General features: G+C 37.9%; 1 protein-coding gene across 3 annotated transcripts in view; it reads left to right on the top strand.

Moving 5' to 3' along the window:
* Window positions 1–18,628, top strand: part of LOC147854803 (MICOS complex subunit) — a 33,116-nt gene extending 14,488 nt beyond the window's left edge. The window contains exons 2-12 of one of the 3 annotated variants that reach the window (XM_087331030.1): window positions 3,245–3,389; window positions 11,088–11,979; window positions 12,197–12,337; window positions 12,444–12,596; window positions 12,858–12,935; window positions 15,761–15,853; window positions 15,929–16,048; window positions 16,128–16,205; window positions 16,323–16,502; window positions 17,497–17,598; window positions 18,196–18,628. In XM_087331030.1, the coding sequence (XP_087187156.1) occupies window positions 3,262–3,389; window positions 11,088–11,979; window positions 12,197–12,337; window positions 12,444–12,596; window positions 12,858–12,935; window positions 15,761–15,853; window positions 15,929–16,048; window positions 16,128–16,205; window positions 16,323–16,502; window positions 17,497–17,598; window positions 18,196–18,435 (2,205 nt within the window). In that variant the 5' untranslated portion in view covers window positions 3,245–3,261 and the 3' untranslated portion in view covers window positions 18,436–18,628. Of the gene's footprint in view, window positions 1–3,195; window positions 3,397–11,087; window positions 11,980–12,196; window positions 12,338–12,443; window positions 12,597–12,857; window positions 12,936–15,760; window positions 15,854–15,928; window positions 16,049–16,127; window positions 16,206–16,322; window positions 16,503–17,496; window positions 17,599–18,195 lie in introns of those variants that run through there. The other 2 variants (XM_087331031.1, XM_087331029.1) reach the window with 2 other exon arrangements.
* The last annotated feature ends 2,725 nt before the right edge of the window (window positions 18,629–21,353 follow it).

Here is a 21,353-nt window from a genome sequence, read left to right as displayed (position 1 = left end):
TTTTGTTTTTCCATATCCATAGATTGAGTTCCCTTATTCTTAGGGCCCAAACCTTGAAGTGAAACCTCTTTATAACCTGCTCTAGATGATGTTCCTTCATCCATAACAACCACCATATCTAACACACCAACATCTCTCCCAACTCCTTCCTTACCAGTCCCTTCATTAGGAACCTCTATAGTTGAAGGACAATGACGATGGCATTCCGCCATAAAGTGACCCCATTCACCACATCCAAAATAGTGACCTGTAAATGTCTCACGCTTCAATTTAAAACAAAGTCTTTTCATTCCAGGTGTGTTCATACGCACCCATCCTGGCCTCTTATGACTTGTATCTCATAACACACAAAATCTGCACTTATTTGTAGCATTTGCATGTGGAGATACCAACACTTTACCCATTTGACTCATCAACTCTGGTAAAAGTGCCCATAAAAAAGCATGCTTACAATCCATTGTTACCCAAGCAGGGCATTCTTGTTTCAACAAAGCATGATAGTCCACAACAGGGGACCATTGCATTACATGCACCAATCGTTTATCAAAAAACATTGGAACTTTAACCAAAAGTGCACTTCAATGTCCTGATGAACAAAACACTACATCATAAAACCCTTGTGGTCCTGCATATATATTTTCAACACGATTTGGTGACACGATTGTGTTCAACCATTGTTTAATCCAATTAATGTATGGGAGTTTCCCAATAAAAACAATATAACTGCACGATCATAGAATACATCAAAAGATTGCAACACTACCTTAGCATCAACATCCACATCATGCACATCCTCATCATTGCATTCTTTCGCTACATTTCATTTTCTTCCACAATATCAGACAATAAGGTATTGACAATTCCCCATAAAGTATCCCAATTACAATTATCCTTGTCAACCTCATCTACATGTATTACTACGGCATATGTCACATTTTTCTCATTAATTTCCTCAATGCCCTTAAATCTCTTAGAGCTTCCAATGTCTTCCCTTTCACGATTACATTCAACCATCACATTACTCTTTTTTGGATCAATTGTTTCCATATCGATGTCCCCCACAATTTGAGAGGAATTCATATTTATATCCATTATTCTTGATGTGATAGTGATCCAGGATAAAAACAATTTTCCATGAATAAGAAAGACAACTGGAACTCACCCGATTGAAGAGGTCGAAGATGATGAATACAATCGAAGACCCGCAATGTGTGTTGAGTATGTGGATGCCAACAACACAAGATTCATTATTTTAATCGTTTCTTCTCACACAAAACACCAAATTTAACTTGCTATATCTCATTACGAAGCTATAATCGAGGGCTTTCCAATACATGTCTTTATGCTCAATTCCCTTACTGATAGAGAGTGCAACAATAAAAACAATTTCGCTTTTTCTTCCCCTCTCCACTCTTGCTTTTTTTTTTCGCTCTCTTACTCTCTCTCTCTCTCTCTCTCTCTCTCTACAACGCCAATGTATCATGACATGGGACAAATGTGGAGGTTCACACTTCAATATTATACTACACATGTTGCACCCAACTACAAAACCATATTCTTCGCAAAACGGGGAAACCATACACATCAATACATGTTAGAGCCCATCCCGTTATCTGCCATTCAAACCATTGCTTCCATGCGACTTATCTTACATGCATTGCGAGGTGAGACGGGGCATTAGGGCACAAGTGATGAGAGTGGCCGGCTATGCACACTTTTCCCTAAACAAGTTTGAGAGTCTAAGCATCACACTTTGATACAATGCTCTACCTTTGATCATATTCAACCATGCTTTCCACATCTCTTCGACCAAGCCTAATCCTTACACGAATTTCTCCCACAACCACAATGTGCACTCTCGATTGCAACATTCATTGGTAAAGTTCTTTAACATCGAGAGTTGCCAGTCACTTTCACACGTATAACGTGAAATATAATATTTTTGGTCTCATAGGTCATATATCTTAAATAATGGTTGTCATTATGAAAGAAAAAATACCACCATGACTAGTAACTTATAACAAAGTATAGAACCCTTATAGGGATCTAAATAGTATCACTACGCATACAAATTCAATCTCACCCTACACACCAATTTAAATGTCGAATATGATACTAACTACACTACATGGGTAGTGGAACATGTTGAATTGCCAATAGGCAAGACGAACACTCAATTGAGGAAAGAATTTTGACATGCTCTAATAAAGAAAATTGCCATAGTAGTACTCCCTTCACCTTTCACAAATATGATTTTCACTCCGTGCCTACCATCAAACACAAAAGCATTGTGCATATCCCATTATAACACAATCCCCAATAGGTCCTCAGAAATAGGAAAATGATATGCTTTTCACTGGACCATGCTTACTATCAAATACACACACACACACTCTCTCTCTTATCATAATTAGCTTACCCTAGCGGTAAGTCGTTTACACTACTAGCACTACATCTTGGGTTGGAAACCCAATTTTCTCACTTCTCTATCACTCCATAGATATATCTTTATATCACTAGATGCCACTGTGGAATGTAGGTGTAGGGGTTGATCCCATGACCGCCTAGTCTCCCTTGGGCAACCTTACCAACTAAGCTACATCCATGTCTCTATCTGCATATGCATCCAAACATACCACACACACACACACACACACACACCTGCATATACATACATACATGTCTGCATATGCATCCAAACATACTACACACACACACACATGCATATACATACATACATGTCTGCATATGCATCCAAACATACTACACACACACACACACACATGCATATACATACATACATATCTGCATATGCATCCAAACATACCACACACACACACACACACACACACACACACACACACACACACACACACATGCATATACATACATACATATCTGCATATGCATCCAAACATACCACACACACACACACACACACATGCATATACATACATACATAATGATACATATATTATATGTATGTATATATATGGATTATTGTATGTATACATATACAGGTGTGTGGTGCCTAGGTTTATAAATTTCCCTAAACTCTCATTAGAGAAGAGGAAACTCTCTTTGGTTGCTCTTTGTTTTATTTTTGGGGTGTGTGACAGTGTGTGTGTGTGTGTGTGTGTACATATATGGAAGAAGAAGAAGAAGAAGAAGAAGAAGAAGAAGAAGAAGAAATTATTTCATCGAAGACGAAGCAGGAACAGAGAGAGAGGTCTCTCTGTCGCAGTTGTCCTTCCCTCACGCATGGCGCACAGGCAGCTGCTGTGGTGTCTCCGTTGCGCCCGAAACTCGTCCCCTCCCCCCCTTCTCGCTCGCTGGAGCTCCCACAGAGACGAGCTCTCGCGGAGCTACACTAGTAGCTATCCATTGTTCTCCCAAGTAAGAATTTGTTGTTTCCCCGTGATTTTCTTTGTTTTAGAACTTCTGCTTCGTCCTCCTTCTTTCTAGTTTTTAAGGATGCGAAGGTAGTAGAATAGATATCAAATGTTTTGGTTCTTGAAAGGAAATTAGAGGAATTGATTTTTTTTTTTGCATGCCATCTCACTCATCCAAACAAATCTATCTCGTTCAATGAAACGAAGTTGGAAAATTATTGTTTCTCCATTCTATACAACTCTTGGTTGCATACATTATAGTATTGCAATATTGGAATGGAAGATGAGAGAAATAAACACTATCCAAGAGCACAAATGGGAAGGCATACTGATAGTCATGCATTTATCAAATACGCTATGATTTGCATTTTCATCCTTGCATTTTATAGTATCATAGGATTTGTAAAATTTGTGACTGCATACATTATGGTGTCATTGTATTGGAATGGAAGATGTTTACATTTGTAATGAGAGAAAGAAACACTATCCAAGAACACAAGTGGCAAGGCTTACTCACAGTCATGCACTTATTAAATATGCGAGGATTTGTGTTTTCATCCTAAAGGTCTTTAATATTTACTGCGGCTTAAAGGAAACTCAGTTTTTCAACCAATAAAAAGTGTCTTCTTTTTGGCAAAATCTTAGCATGAACAGGTTTTTCATGTATCTAGGTTTTGCAAAAACTAATTTATTTGGAAGAAGATATATTAATGTCTTTTAAGAGGCCAAAATGTTTTCAATAAGACCAAAAAAGAGATTGCATCTTAAAATGTTGTCTTTTCTTCGAGAATAGCCAACCAAAACAAATGTAACTAAATAAAAATAGAAGTGACTAAAGAATCCCATAGTCTATACATGTAGAGATACCTTTACTGGTTTAGATGAGCATAAAGATTTTTGGATTGCTCAAATTTCATACTTTTAATCGGAGACAGGGGGAGGGGGAGTGGAAGGGTATTGGGCTGCAGATTTGTCCCTCTCTTGGTTTTCCTATGGCTGTCCACTAGACCACAGAGATTAGGGATTTCAATGACCGTTTGCGGATTAGAAATCATCGTTCCTGATGGTTTGTTTACAGACTAGAAATAGGATTTCAGATTGTCTGTTTACAGATCAGAAATCAGGTATTCTGATGGTTTGAGAGAGAGAAAAATTAGGGTTTGAGATATATTTACTGATTTATGAACCGATGGGTTTTGGAACTAGGGGTTTCAATGACATTATTCAACCTGACTTGCACGTTCCTGGTTGAAACACTTATCTTTTAATTGTTTGCGTCTAGCTGGATTAGTGTAAAACAGTGCACTACAATAGTGCAACAAACCATTGGGGCCATTCTGTGTATTGTGTTAATTTATCTGAATTCTTAACTCACTATCAAGGATAATTTCAGTGATTATTAGTTGGGGGAGCTAATCAAAGTTTAATTGAGTTAATCACCCTCGACGAAGTTCAGGGTGGACTATAATGGCTCATTCATGAACATTATGATTCAATATATTATTTTAGGACCAGCAAAACAGATTGAGTTACTTGTAATGATGCAATAATAGAATGAACGATGATAATAACATCATGATATTAAGATTGTTCGGAGTTGAGACAATGACCGAGCCGCCTTCTATATCAGTCTTAATGGATGAGATATTTGCTTATTAATTATATCAATGTGCCATAGGAACTCTATGCTCATTTGTCTCTATTAAATGCTTCACAAGCTAAATTTCTTGAAGGCGTAGATTCTAGTAGTCCTTGCATTCTTGTAGCGGAAGGTTTTCTATAACCTCTTACAAAGTTCACTCAAAAGTTAATGTGATATACATGATAGCTAAGTTACCTCATGTGTGCATAAAGTTAATCTTTGCATCCTTTGTGTTTTCAGCATTGTCTGCCTGATCACATAGCACATCTTGAAGAACGGCAGGTTCGTCATTTGAAGAAATGTTAAGAAACACATTACCCACACACGAAGCCTCAATGCTTGAGGCATCTCCTATGGAGATTTTGGAGGAGCTAGGCTTCACATCATGCAAAATGGATTTGTCATAAGTCAGGTGTGCAATGGCACCATTGTCTACTAACCACTCATCAATGGTTGAGGTAGTTGTTCCAGCCAAATGTGAAGAATGTTCCTCAATGCCAAGGAAAACTGTTTCTTTGGCTGAGTGGAACGAGTTTGATTTTGGTGTAGGTTGACTTTCGGTAGAAGAAGATTTCTTGGCATTGTCCTTTTTCTTTTTCCGACAGTTGGGCTGAATGTGACCTTTGTAGCCACAATAATGACAGGTCAGCTCCTTGTAGGCTGGGTTGTCTAGTGGTCTTGGATTGGGTTTGTTGTAGGAGTTGCCATTTTGCTTCCACTTGCCTTTACTTTTTGCATGTAGAAGTGTCTCATTGAAAGTTTGAGCACTTTTCTTCCTTGTTGCCTTGTCTTATAGTGTGCCAAGAAATGTATTCATATCAGGTGTGTTGGGAAGAAGAGGAATTGTGTCACAAAAGGCTGAGAATGACTCAGGCAACTTTATCATTAGACGATGTACAAACTCAATTTCAGTTGACTTGCTTTCCAAAGAAACTAGTTCCTTTTGGAGAGTAACAAATGGCATTATTTGATCCATGATGTTGGGAGTGTCATGAATCTTGAGATTTGCTAGTTGGCTCTCAATAGCTATCATTTGAGCATGACTAGCTCGATGACACCTTTTCTTGATGGCTGCCCATAGTTAATTGGCTGTCTCTTCATCTGTATCTTGAAATTGACGAGCGATGCTCGGTTTAATATTAAACATGAGGAAAGCATGAGCATGAGAATCCTTATCTAGCCAAGCTTCAATCTCATCGTTAGATGAGCCAGCAACTAATTTGGTTGAAGAGGATGAAGTTACCGGTGGTTTCTTGTCACTACCATTGACTACATTCCATAGACGATGGTACTGCAGCAAGGTCTTTATTTGCAGTTCCCAATCCAAGTAATTGTTTGGTATTAACTGACTCTTGTACTACCAAACGATGGACTCTTTGGGGAGTTGGGGAATGGTTGATGAAACAATGGTGGCATGTCAGGCCATGGATATCCTCCTCTTGAGTTACAATTGGACAATTTGCAGCAGCTGTTAGTAGATACTCAGGGTCTTTCTACTCCTCCCTAGATGCTAGGTGAGGCTCAGATTAGGGGGAAAGAAAAAAGAACCTCCTTTGTAGGTTGGGAGGGTGGCTGCTAAGAGAACCTCCTCCATAGGGTTGGGAGGGAGGGATAAAAGAAGATAGGTTTGTGTGCTATTTGGCAAAAAAAATTGGGCTGAGGATATGGAGACCTCACTGCTCTGATACATGTGAGAAAAGCTGCTAATAGCAGCAGCGGAACAATTGTTAGAACAAAATAGACACTGCCGAGCTGTGAGAAGGCTGTTAGACTGCAGTAGAAAAAATAGTGGCAAAGAGTAGAGACATAGCCAAAGAGTAGAGCTTGTTTGTAAGTAGCAACAAAAACAAAAATCTTTACAAAAGAGGCTGGTATAGCCTATTTATACAAAATGGGTAAAGTGGGTGAAATGATTGTTTGGTATTAACTGACTCTTGTACTACCAAACAGGTACAATAAATTAGGAATAAGAGGGAATATCTTGGAAAAAGTGGAAGAGAGAGAAGGCATTAAAGCGTTGCAGATTCTAAAAAGAGAAGACATTTAAAGAGTTGCAAATTCTAGAGATAGTACAATCTAGGAAGTGAGAGAATGTAGAATAGTAGAGATAATAAAGATGAAAGAGAGTGTAGGTTTGGAGCTGCCACCCTCCAACATTGTCAGCAGAATAGTATTGAAACCCAAGAGAGAGAAATAATGCATCAATTTTGTCATACCAGGCTTTGGGAGCTTGGTTTAAGCCATACAAGCTTTGTCACTTTTAACCATGTTTTTCCACGCTGAAATCTCGAAACTTGGAGGTTGTTCTACATAAACTTTCTCTTTCAGGTCATCATTAAGGAAGATTGACTTTGTATCCATTTGAAAGGTTGGCCATTTGTTGTGAGCAGCAATTGCAAGAGCCCATCAAATAGAGGTGTACTTTGCCGTTGGAGCAAAGGTTTCCTCATATTCCACCCCTACGTGTGATTAGCCTTTTGCAACTAAGCATGCCTTCCACTTATCAGCATGGTACTTGGACTTGAAAATCCATTTCACTCCAATGACTTGCCTATGTTGAGGCCAAGGGACCAGCTCCCATTTGTGATTCCGCACAATGGAATTAAATTCAACTTCTAGTACCACTTTCCAGTTCAGAAGAACAAGAGCTTCTTTTGCTGTAGTGGGTTCTTGTGATTTCTCAACAGTGCATAGTAAGGCAAAGTTGCATGAGTGAAGAGGCCATTGTGACCTAAATGTTGTTCTCATGTTGGTAGGAGACCCAACTGTATACTCATGAAGTTCAACATTAGAGAGATGGGAATCACGAATGGTGGCTTGAAGCCACCTTGGAAATGGTGGAAGCTGGTGTGTAGGAGAGGAAACATTTGGAGTTGAGGGAGGTTTGAATTGGAGGCGATGTTAGAGTTTGAGATGGGAGCTTGAAGGTGAGACATCATCATCTGGAATTGGAGTTTCTGGAGCAGCTGGGATTTCAGCCGTGAACTCAGGTAAAATGGATAGAGATGACTAGACACTTTGGTTCTATATCCTATGACTTGTAAGCTTTAGATTGCTTGCTGTAGCCAAGGAACTTGCATTTCTCAAATTTAGCTCTTTTGTCATCTGAAATGTGATCATATGCATTACAACCAAAGACTTAAATGAGAAACTGAGGGCATTTACACCTGTAAATGCTTCTACAGGGGTCATTGCAGCAACTGCTTTAGTTAGGGAGCAGTTGATGATGTAGATTGCTCTGTTTACAGCTTCACCCCAAAACGTGAGAGGAAAATAAGATTGACAAATCATTGTATGAGCCATCTCTTGGAGTGTCTGGTTCTTCCTTTTCACCACACCATTTTGTTGAGGAGTGTTGGGTGCAGATAATTGGCGAGTAGTGCATCCTTGAGAGCAAAAATGGTGGAAAGATTGTGAGATAACCTCGCCACCATTGTCCAAGCTTATCTTTCGAACCTTCTTTGATGTCTCGTTCTCAACAAGAGCTACTAATTCTTGAAATTTGGTGAAGGCTTGAGATTATTGCAAGCGAGTAAACCCAAACCTTACGTGAGAAATCATGAATGATAAGCATGAAATAGTGTATGCCACCAAGAGTAGCAGTTTTTATCGGACCACGAAGATCCATGTGCACTAACTCCAAAATAGATGTTGCACAGTGAGTGGCTTGATGAGGGAAGGGCTCTCGATGTTGCTTGTCTGAAAGACAAGCAACACTTGGGGTACTGGTAGTTTTAAAAAGAGGAAAACCCTCAACTAGCTGCGAAGAGGAGAGCTTTTCAAGAGAGTTGTAGTTGAGATGACCAAACCGAGCATGCCACAACAATGTGGGATCTTCTTGTGCCACCAAGATGTGACAACCTTGAAGTAGAAGCACTTGAAGAAGATAAGATTTGGATTTTTCCAAGGGGCTGTGGGAACTTTTCAGGCATTATAAACCCCCTTCTTATGTGTCACTAGCTTTTGTGAGGTTTGGATTTGTTGACTGTTGGTGTCCATGACTACTGTTGACTACATTCCATAGATGATGGTACTGTAGCAAGGTCTTTATCTGCAGTTCCCAATCCAAGATGGACTCTTGGGGAGTTGGGGAATGGTTGATGAAATAAAGCGAGGCCATGGATATCCTCCTCTTGAGCTACAACTGCACTGTTTACGATAGCTGTAAGTAGATGCTCAGGGTCTTTCTACTCCTCCCTAGATTCTAGGTGAGGCTCAGATGGGGGAAAAAGAAAAACCTCCTCTGTAGGTGGGGAAGGTGGCTGCAAAGAAAAGAAACACCTCTTAAGGGTGGGATAAAGAAGATAGGCTTGTGCACTTTTTGGCAAAAAATCAGGCTGAGGCTATGGAGACCTCACAACCCTGATACCATGTGTGAAAAGCTGTTAATAGCAGCAATGGAATAGTTGGAAGAAAAAATAGACACAGCCAAGCTGTGTGAAGGCTGTTAGACAACAGTAGCAAAATAGTTGCAAAAAGTAGAGACACAACCAAAGAGTAGACCTTGTTTGTTAGTAGCAAAAATAAAGTTCTTACAAAAGAGGCTGGTATAGCCTATTTATACAAATTTGGGGGATGTGGGTGAAGTGGTTGTTTGGTAGTTAAATGACTCTTGTACTACCATACATGTACATTAAATAAGGAAGAAGAGGGAGTAATCTTGAAAAAATGGAAGGGAGAGGTGTTTAAAGAGTTCCAGATTCTAAAGAGAGAAGAATTTAGGAAGAAAGAGAATGTAGAGGAGAGATAATAAAGATGAAAAAGAGTGCAGGTCTGGAGCTGCCACCATCCTAGCCCACTATGTTAAGTAATGGAATGTGAGCACCAATCTTGTTGGAACTCAAGAGACACGTTGAAAAGTTGTTGGAGGACAACAATACAACCACACAAGCTGATCCACAAAGAACAATCACAACTTTCTTTAGCCCTATCACACCAACTCATGCTACAAGTCAATCAAGGGCTACACAAATGGGCTCCTGACCAGAACATAACAAAGGGGGAGCATTATTGCCTCTTTAAGTAAGGTTATGGCCCACTATGCCAGGTAATGGAATATGAGCACCAATCTTGCTAGAACTCAAGAGACATGGAAAAGTTGTTGAAGGACAACAATACAGCCACACAAGCTCATCAACAAAGAACAATTACAACTTTCTTTAGCCCGATCACTCCAACTCATGCTACAAGTCAATCAACGGCTACACAAATGGGGTCCTAACCAGAACATAACAAAGGGGTTACAATAGGTCGGGTAATAGCAATTCTTCATACATGTAGGCCCTGGTCCCATGGATCACGATTTCACCACCCTATTCATCAACAGATAAAGGCCATTATATTCTGCCGCTATAGGGGCTTCCCTCTCTTCAGAGACTTCTCCATTTTGGATGGACCTATGCTATATCTGATGCGAGAATCTTACATGTACCAATAACAATATTCTTTAGTCTCTTTTTATTTTATTTACCTTCTTTACTTAGTAACTTTTATTTATTTTAAGAACAACACTTACGATGTTATCTCTTGTTTTGGTCTTACAGGCCATTTTGGCCTCTTAAAAGACGTTCATATATTGTTCTTTCTTTCTTTCTCCAATATGTTTGCTGAAAAAGTGTTTTTGATGCATCATATGTTGTGCTTCTTGATATATTATTCATAAGAGCAGTAATTTTGCATGACTGCGAAAATATCTCAAGAAGATTGAGTTCATTTTTGGCGCATTAACCATTTAAGTGTTGTCTTGTATTGACAAAATATGTGCTTATGGAAATTGTGTTTATGATGAAGACAAGTGCAGGTTGCTTGTGCGTATCACAGTATTTGTTTGATTGATTAAAAAACATTTTTCACGTTGAAAAGATTAAGGACTTCAACTTTTCAAATAGATGCTACGTCCATGACTATAATGAAGAAAAGCATCTACTCCTTCCATAACAGTGTTTTTCTATTGGAAAAAGCAGAATAAAATCCAAGTGATGGTTAAATGTTTGCGATATTAAATTAAATACAATTAAAGTAAAGCATAATTGCTTAGAATCAAATATTTAAACTGTCCTGCAGATTGGACAGAGGCTTTTCTCAGCAGCTTCTAGGCATGGTGGTGGTGGAAAAAGTACACCTTCAGAAAAGGTAACAAGTGCTCCTGAAAAAAAAGGCATGCCCCCTCCACCTACAACTCCAAAGGTTGCTCCACCCATAACTCCAAAGGCTGCTCCGCCCATAACTCCAAAGGCTGCCGCTACACAAGGACCACAGCCTCAAAGTAAAGGTTCAGAAAGTCCTCCTAAACAGTCATATTTTATGATTGTGGCGGCATTATCTGCAGCAGCCATTGCTGTTGTTACTTTATATCCTGTAGACTTGCGTAAAACTTTACGTCTTGGTCAAAAAGAAGAACAAAGTGTGCACCAGAAAGATGAACAAAAGTTGGAAAAGAAGGCAAATTCTGAAGAAGAATTGGTTTCAGAAAATCAAGGTGTTGATGTGAAAGATGAAAATACTTCTGTGAAGCAGAAACTTTTCCTTATTGACGAGGAAAAAGAATTGCCAGTGAATGAGATTGAACAAGAGAGTAATACCAATAAAGATGTGGAAACATTTCCACCTGAGGAATCCACACCAAATGTTGTTGCAGATGGATCTATAACTAATCAACAGCAAGATCATGTTGAAGAAGTTCATAACGTTCCATCACAATCTGCTACAGTACCAAGGAAGGAACAAGAGTTACCAGGAAATGAGATTATTCAACAGAATAATATCACTGAAAGTAAGGAAAAACTTCCACTGCAGGACTCTATACCCAATATTGTTTTAGATGGTTCTGCAAATAATGAAGTGCAAGATCATGCTGAACATTTACATAAGATCCAAACACAATCTGCTATAGTTGCACAGGAGGAACATGAACTCTTACATGAAATTCCTGAAAAATCAGAAGAGGTGTGTCTCAATCTGTTGTGATAAATTGGCCTCTTATGATGTGTGCTTTTAACAGATTGTAAACTTGATTTGTTCCATCAACCATGATATTCTGAAACAAGTGTTTTGAGTGTGAAAACCATTTTTGGGTTTTATCTGTTTATTCCGTGGATCATATCATTCAGAATATCTATGTTTCAATGATTGTACAAGTTCTAATGATGATTATATCATTCAGAGTTCCGAGAATGAAAGAAAGAGGCCCAGTGTTTTTGAAGCATATCATATCCAGCATGACGGAGCAAAAACTGTATATCTACTTGAAGAAGAATTAAAGTCAGGAACAGAACCCGAATTGAAACATGAGATCTCAATAAAGGTAACTTTAAAGTTGGGGATATAGTTCTTCTGATCATGCTATATAGGTGCATCTTTGTTTGAGGGCATCAGGGATTATTTATTAAATCTTCATGATATGTTTATAGCCTGATGCTGCATATGAGACGCGTACCACAGATGGGCAATCCCGTGAATCCGCAAAAAATGCATTTGATATGTTGGACATAGTTCATGCTGCTGAACAGAGACAAGCAGAAATTGATGCTTACCTCTATGAAGAGGCTCTCAAGAAAATAAAGGTAGAAATCTTTAGAATAAGATACAATATCTAGTTTTGTGTCAGCATGAAGTATCTATTAGTTTTCAATAAGGATACTTTTCTTTACCCACCTTTTGATTATTGATTTGTCCTTCGTCCTCTTCCTTAGTTCTGGTTTAGGCATCATTGTTTCCTGGTGTTGTCAATTACCTTAAAAGTTCTAGATTTCCTCCTTAAAACTACGCTGCAATTAGATAATTAAGTGACCATTATTTTATTGTGAGCACTTCTGATCATGCAGCAAGTACTCCAAGAAGAGTTAAAGGATGCACAGGCAAAGGAGTTAATGTATGCAGAAGAAGCGAATCGATTGGGAAAGGTAGTCCTTCTTAATCAGTCATTTCCAATTGAATATTTGATTTGCATAGCGATGTGTATTTATCATATGAATAGAGTATTTATTTTAAAGAAGATCCAAGTGTCAGACAACACGCTAGGTAGTATAAATTAATGAATTAGTAATTTGCTATTTTTCAAATGCTATAGCCAACAGAGGACGTATTATTACCGGAATAACATGTTTGTTCCTCCTATCTCCTGTTTCATTACCTATAAGTTTTATGTTTTTGGTTGGAGGGTGTGAGAAAACTGTTATGAACAATTTAACAATAAGCTAGATAAGAACATTATTTCTTCATGAGGCTCAAAGCTTTTAAACATAAAAATGAGAGTGGGTTTTGTAACCCATGCATTTATGGAACAAGATAAAATATTCCTAGATACATAATGAGTTTGGAGAACGAAAGAAATATTAGCCTCTTTTAAGAGGCCAAAATGGCCTATAAGACCAAACAAGAGATTACATCTTAAGTGTTGTCTCGTCTTTGAGAACAACAAACCGAAATAAAATAAATATTACTCCGTAAATATAAAAGTAAATAAGATAAAAAGAGACGAGGGAATCTGGTTTTTGGCACATGTGAGATTCCCAAGTTAGATATATTATAGCTTTTGTATTCGAAAGATCTCTAGCATAGGTCGATCCAGAATGGAAAGATCTCCGAAGCAAGTGAAGTACCTGCGATGGCGGAAGATAATGGCCTTTATCTATCGATGACAAGGGTGTTGAGGTCATGGTCCATGGGGTCGGGGCCTACGTGCATGACAAATTGCTATTGCCCGATCAATTGTAACCCCATTGTTATGTCCTGGTTGGGAGCCCATTTCTGTATCCCTTGATTGACTTGTAGCATTAGTAGGAGTCTCATTTAAAGAGGGAATGGTATCTCCCTCTGATTTCTTAAAAGACACGACAATGACAAGCATAGTGTTCTTTGGATTCCACTCCTTGATGACACAATTGGCAAATTCTTGTATATCTGCCTACCTCAATCTGTAATTGATGTGCTAAAGTTCGTAGCTGCCCTATCACATGCGCAGCGCATAGGATAGATCTATGTCCATATAAGGTGGCCTGATGATGAATCCATCCTCCGATGTGTGTAAGAAGTGTGTCTTATAGTGGGTCATCTTCGTACCAAGTGATATTTTGGGGCTGATCCATGTTATCTTGTTTTCCAAGTTAATAATATCAGTTCGGATCACTCTATTCTTTTCCACTTTGGTCATATTTAGATGGGGACAGTCAAAGCTATATTGGAAGGGGGGTAGTGCATTTATACTCATGCCATGTGACTCGAACCATTGCTGCATTTCAGGATGCCAACAATGAATGTCTCCATTTTCAGCCTTGCCAAATTGTAACCGATCAATGGCATTTCTTACATTTTGTGGGTAAAAAAGGTTCTTTCATGTGGGTGTGAGCCATGTCAGTGGGGAAGAGGAGGTTGCCCTAGGATATCATATACGACATTTGCATATTCATGCCACACCTGAGTGAGGTCAGTTGTGTGGTAGGTTGCCTCTCATTAAACATTTTCCATGCTCTTTTACTTTCTTGTCCTAGAAACAAGCGATATAAATGATCTTCAAAGAAAGAAAGATATATTCTTTTAAGAGGCGAAAATGGCCAATAGGACCAAAAAAACAAACCAAAATAAATGTTACTAAGTAAAAAAAGTAAATGAAATAAAAAAGACTAAAGAATCTTGTTATTAGTACATGTAAAATTCTCAACTCAGATATTTTGTAATTTTTGTCTTCTAAAAATCTTTAGCATAGGTTGATCAAAAATGGAAAGGGAGATAATGGCCTTTATTTGTCAATGACAAGGATGGTGAGATCATGGTTTATGAGCCCATGGCCTATGTTTATGCTTATTCCATGTGGCTCGAACCATTGCTGCATTTCAGCATACCGACAATGAGTGTCTCCATGTTCAGCTAGTTGTCTTAATGACATAATGCCAACCTGGAGTACCTTCCTGTAGGGAGCTCCCGTAGACGTTGATACATGTCATTGATTGGAATAGTGCATCGGTGATTATAGGGGATACTCCCATCGCTGCCTGAATTATATCATGGGTCATCTATGGTAGAGATCTTTCGATGAAAAAAGTTACAATATATCTAACATGAGAATCTCACATGTGCTGAAAACTAGATTCCCTCTTCTCATTTTATCTTATTTACTTTTATATTTATGTAATAATATTTATTTTATTTTGATTTGTTGTTCTCAAAGACAAGACAGCACATAAGATGTAATCTCTTGTCTGGTCTTATAGGCCATTTTGGCCTCTTTAAAGACATAAATTTTCTTTCTTTCTTTCTAAATCTTTCCAGTTATTTTCCTTGTTAAGACTTGGTCCCCATGTTTCTACTCCATACATAAGAGTTGGTGTCACAAGTATGTCAAATAGCCGTAGTTTAGTTCATGGCTCTTGGAACTGAAAATGTGCACATTTTCTTTTGAGAGCACCAAGGGTTACATATCCACAAGAAAGTTGGGCACAAGAAGCTAGGCATTCTCCCAAACCCAATGTATAAGATTGCCCGTGTTAAGGAAAAACATGAGTGTGGTGGTTATCATATAACATTAGAATATCTATTTGAAGGTAGGAAAAATGGACACCAATATTAAGGTTGGGTGGGTGGTAACTAGATAAATGAGCCACAATTTCTGTTAGTTACATTATTAATACTGGCTGTGAAACTAACTGGATGGATGACGCACAGTTTGGCTCGCATTATTATTTGTTTTAGTTTTGTAGAATCCTCTGACGAGTTTTGTTTTTATTTCAAGGAAATAGAAATAGAGAGAGAAAGAGCTGCAGCTGCTTTGAGATTAGAACGTGAAATTGCGATTGAAAAGCTTAATCAAGAACTGAAGCGTAAGGTATTTTCCGAACTATGTAATACTATGGTACATTTTTATGTTTAAAAGCTTGAAAGTTGATGGACTTTTTTTCAGGAAGAAGAAACAAATCTTAAACTTGAGAAAGGAGATCTTCTAGCAAAAGCTGAAATAACAGCAGCTATTGCAAAAGAGAAGGCACTCTATTTGAAGGATGTGAAGGATATAAAACAAGAAGTAAGATTAGTCATGCTTCTTTATTGTGCATGTGCATGCATCACATGAATGATTGCCAGATTATAATTTTTATTTACAGCTGGAAGCTTTGCGTATGGTCTTTTATGCACGATCAGAAGAAGTTCGCCATAGCCATACGGCTCATAAACTGGCTGTGGTAAGGCCCATGGACTAGTATAAATAAGATAAGATGGCTTGCTTGCTTTTTTCCATGTATATATATATGTATGTACGTATGTATTTGACACTTGGAATAAATCCAATGTTTTAATAGGGAACCTTTGCTTTGGAAGATGCAATGAAAAATGGTGCTCCAGTAGAGAAGGTTATCAACTTAATTTTTGCATCTTATGGAGGCCATGGTTCAGATCCTCTTTTAGATGCTGCTTTATCGTCTCTGCCCAAGGACGTCCATAGAAAAGGAACAAAGACTCTTGCCCAACTGCATCAACAGGCAAGCTTATCATTGGTTTCTTATTTTTAATAGCTGAGAAAAATCTGTCTCATGTTTATGTGCAACAGTTAATTAATGTAACGTGAAATTGCACATAATTGTCTAAAACCATCTTATGTTCATTGCAATCCCTGTCCCTTGAAGTTTTATGCATTTAGTACAAAAAATTAAGAACAATGTCTCAAAATAGCCTCCTCAAGCACATGTAAAATTGGATAATTACCACAGAAAGACAACAAAAGACATCCAGCTTGGTCTGAGAAATCTAGAGCTGCTTTTCAAGATGGCAAGTTGAATCCTTGGATGTGCACATAGAGATAAAAAGGGACAGGAGAATGTGTTCATGTTTTACTGATTTACCTTTGAAGCCTTCCACATAAAATGGAGAATCCAACATAGGTCTAAGTTTGAGTACTATTGCAGTCGCTGTAATATTTTATATTGTGAAAATTATGGAGCGCATCTGGCTGATGCCCAAGATAGTAACATTTGCCATCATGTTGGTGCTCAAACATGCAGACATTGAAAATAGAAACCGGAGTTGGCTGAATATTGAGGCAAACAAAAATAAATTGTGGCATTTGCTGCCTCAGTACACCAGAAAAAGTAGAACATAACACTCTAGAATACCTTGGATATGAGGAATTAATTTTTCAAGAATTCCAACGAAGTTGCAATAGCTTTCAAAGATTCCTAATGAGGATGGAACCATCATTGACAACAGATGGAATTGTCTTTGCGTTTTCCCGACCTCATAACCAAAGCCACAGAGATTGTGAAATTTTAAGAATTATGCTAACTTTTCATTTCAATTTTAATTTTGTTTTACCATTTCCAAATCCTCCACCTATACAGCTGGGGATGGGTTTTGGTCTCAGTGGTTATGTTGGACCCACGTAGACTTTAGTATATCACCATCTCCTTTCTATGACTAAACCTTAGGGCAGGTAAACAGAGCTTTGTCTTATCCCATTTCTGTTTGTTGTTTCTGCAGTTTGACAGCATGAAGAGTGCAGTTCTAGAATTGTCCTTGATACCTGCTTCGGGTGGTGGTTTTTTAAGTCATGCAGCTGCTAAAGCAATATCTGTACTAAAGGTAGCATTTAATTTGTATCAGATTTCATGAAAAATAATTGCATTGCCTCATGGAAAAAGATAGAACCATTGTCTATACTCTTGACATCCCATTTGAAAATATTTTTAGCTGGATGTTATCCTCGACCCAAATGCATGAATGCGGTCCCACATCAACAGGGTAGGTTTTTAGATGCTAATTCATATTATGGTGGATACAATGGATTTGGGACTGCAGACCTCGTTAGTTACCCTGGGATTCGGAGAAGTGATTGTTCGTCTTTACTTCATCACACTCATTGGTTGAGAGAGTTGTACATGTAATCAATCTTTTGATATGGATGAGTGGTGCTTTTGAAGGAAAATAGCATGGAGTGATTGGGATCTAGCCATTATTTATTTAGTGTTTTTGGAGTATGATGGTCTAGCCATGTCGTGTTTCGGTACCCAAATTAAGTGGTTGTTTAGACTTATTACTAGATGGATAATTTGTTTTTCATTTATTAACATGCAAAGTTGATTTAGTATTGGTGTTTGCTTTAGTTGCTCAAATTGACCTATTTTTTGGATGACTATATAGAAGAGTGAGTTTTTTGTTTCACTTCTTTTTTTGATGCAGATCAAGGAAGAAGGGAAGTACTCAGATGGAATAGACTCTATTGTTAGCCAAGTACAAAGATGTTTGTCAGATGGAAATCTTGTAGATGCTGCTGACTTGATTGAAAAGAGTGTGAAAGGAACTGAAGCAGAAACATTAGTTGCAGATTGGGTTAAGCAAGCACGCGAACGAGCAGTGATGGAACAAGTTCTTTTGCTTTTACAAGCTCATGCAACTGCTGTAGCATCCAGCTTGGCATAGTTCGGGTCAGTAATGGTGAAGATCACATTTGCAATCACTTTGTAGCTTTTGTTATTCAACTGTTGGATAGCATCCAGCTGGGTGTAATTTAGGGCTGAATATCTGCCAGGCTTGGCAATAATTATTAAGCAATTTTTGTACGTGCTACACAAATTTTGAAATAAAGCTTGTATTGTAAGTTGTGAATGAAAAATGAGTTCCACATGTATAGCTTATAGTGGCAAAAATTTACGGAGTGTTCCAAAGCTTTCTTACACGAAATTTCAGTGGACAATGATTTTATTCTCATGTTTGGGAAGAGTCTAAATTGATTTTCTCTTCCAGACATAACTCCATGTTAATTGTTAATATGGTTATTTGCCATTGATTCAATGTCCCTCTATCTCCAAGTGCTAAAGACTTGGGAGAAGCAATAATGTCATTATACGTATGGATGTCTGTTATTGCATTGCAGCGCGAATTAAGTCGATTTGGCATTGTGTAATTTGCACAAGGGGGATCTTCTTGCATGTACAGATACACTATTCTAGTGCCTATTTTCTTGCGTTATACATTGATGTGTAACCACCCACCATTGTCTTTGTGGTAGATGTTTTCTCTTTGTGTGTTCTTTGTGTACAAACCATGAGGTTAATCCACTACCTCTCTTGTATGCTCCTCTTGCCCAATATCTTCACAAGGTCCTATAATTCTTTGATGACCTTGTCTATTCCAAAGCACGTTGATACACAAATCAATATCATAAGCTTGATGAAGTCTTGGTATGTAGTTGTATGATTATGAAACCATAAATACTTATTTTTTTATGTCAATTTTGTTTTAAATGTCTAATGTAGTTTTTCTTGTAAATGAATTGTTATTTTGGATATTAATATTTCTAGATTTGGATCTCAGTTGATGGATCTTAGTAGGGCATTAAAATAAGCTAGCCTAAGAATCCTCCAAAGCTCCAAATTAGAGCAGAACGCAACGGATTTGCAAGAGGATTAGTTAAAGTCTATCATTTATTGGAGCTTTCCTTTTTTTCCAAAAAAACTCCTTCCATTAGTTATAAAATTTTACAGATTAGAATGCTATATACAAATCCCAAAGGGATGCAATAGTTCCATCTTATATGGTGGCCTACTAACTCAAGAAAGGGAGAGGACAACCATTATAGGATGAAGGTTAATCGTTGTCTTTCGATTCCGTCGGATCTGCCCGTGAGGCCATTGTATTGGCGCTTTAGAGTGGCTACAACGTCACTCCATATTTGCAATAACATTGCTTGATGCAAGCTTTGATTGGAAAAGACCCATTGTTTTCAAAGTATCCCTTGTGCCTTTATCACTAGTGTCATGCCCTCCTCCCAATGTTTGTACTTGTCTATTGGGGTCTCCCATGATAACCAATATACATTCCCCCACTTGATTGTACCTTGCACCTAACATAATTGCAATAGGCGGTCAATCCCCCGCCATATTCGATGGGTCTCTAGGCATTGGAACTATGTATTACTAGCCATTGGAACGTGGTAATTTGCGTGGTGTTGGATCCATATTTTCCGCCAAAACTTAGTAATAATTACATGGGGAACACGATATGTGTGCCAAATCTTTGCAACAGTTGGCTCTCCAGCAGTTCGAGTGGCTAGAATGTGGCATCCCAATCTAGTCATGAATTGGAAGAAACAGATGACTTTGCTTTGTGGACCCGCATAAGGATCACCCATATAGCTTACGTAGCCATGTGTTTTCCATTTACGACCTGTATATGCAAATACTCAAATTGCCATGTACGATGTTCTATTCGAGCTTTCTGATGTATTTTGGAGCCTTTCATCATAAATACATTACATGCTGGTTGAAATAAATGCTTGTTTAAAGATAATGATCTTCTAATTGCACAGGGGTGAAGGCTGAGGAAATGGTTGACCTCATCGTTTTGGCCGTAGTGGTGGTACTAGTATAGATAGCTCTAGTAGACAGATCGCCGACAAAGAGATCAAATCGTGTAAATTTTGACTTAATACTTTGGGATCCTTATAATTGTGAAGGATTCATATATATATATATATAGAGAGAGAGAGAGAGAGAGAGAGAAGCCGATTAAGATTGGCAGAATGTTGCCATAAATTTTGACAAATAGTAACAATAAGAATATCTTGTTGAGAAATTGAGTTTCTTTGTACAAGTCATTTTTGCTTGAAGACATTTATATGGAAAGCTTGAGCATCCTTATAATAATATTGCAAATACATTGGGCACATCAAGTTGTTTTTACAATCAAGTATGGTTAATGAAGTAGCAATCGCCTTTCAGAATGTGGTGTTTGTGAGCATGAGGATCATGTGATGGTATTATTTTCCTCTTGTATTCCTATTTTGGTATTTTCCACATTTTTCAAATTTTTATGAAATTTTAGTGATTTTATGCATTTTGTTATTCATTTAAATCATCTGACAATATAAGTGTGTAATTGATTACTTAATCAAAAGTTCAAAGGATTTACTTTAAGTGCACTCTTTGAAAAATTAAGTGTACTATAATTGCTAAATCATCGGTAATATGTTTTACACCAAAACCAAAACCAAAATCAAACCACAAAACCACGATTTAAATGTTTAACAACTTAACAGTTTGTAAATCTTCAGAACCGTTTGGTTTGAGGTTGATTTGTTTTAAATGGCTCAGTTTCAACGATTTTGAACTAAATGGTTTCATGGTTTGGTTCAGTACAGTTTGGTTTAAGTTCCAACTTTTTCAAGAATTTGGTTTGAGACTCCCAAACCAAACCGTTGTTGATTGCTAGTGATTGGTATAGGAGATATTTCAATACATTTTAGCAATGGTTCTCATCTTGCCATGAAAACTACCCACAAGATCTTTGGGAGGGACATTGTACTTTGTCACTTTCATTGATGATGCCACTAGGAAATT

Source organism: Azolla caroliniana, unplaced genomic scaffold (genome assembly GCF_043228905.1).
Source record: "Azolla caroliniana isolate FFs.n. ecotype wild unplaced genomic scaffold, voAzoCaro1.0.p SCAF_15, whole genome shotgun sequence".
Classification (NCBI taxonomy): Eukaryota; Viridiplantae; Streptophyta; class Polypodiopsida; order Salviniales; family Salviniaceae; genus Azolla; species Azolla caroliniana.
Note: the sequence above shows the minus strand (reverse complement) of the source record. Positions and strands in the feature narration are given on the sequence as shown.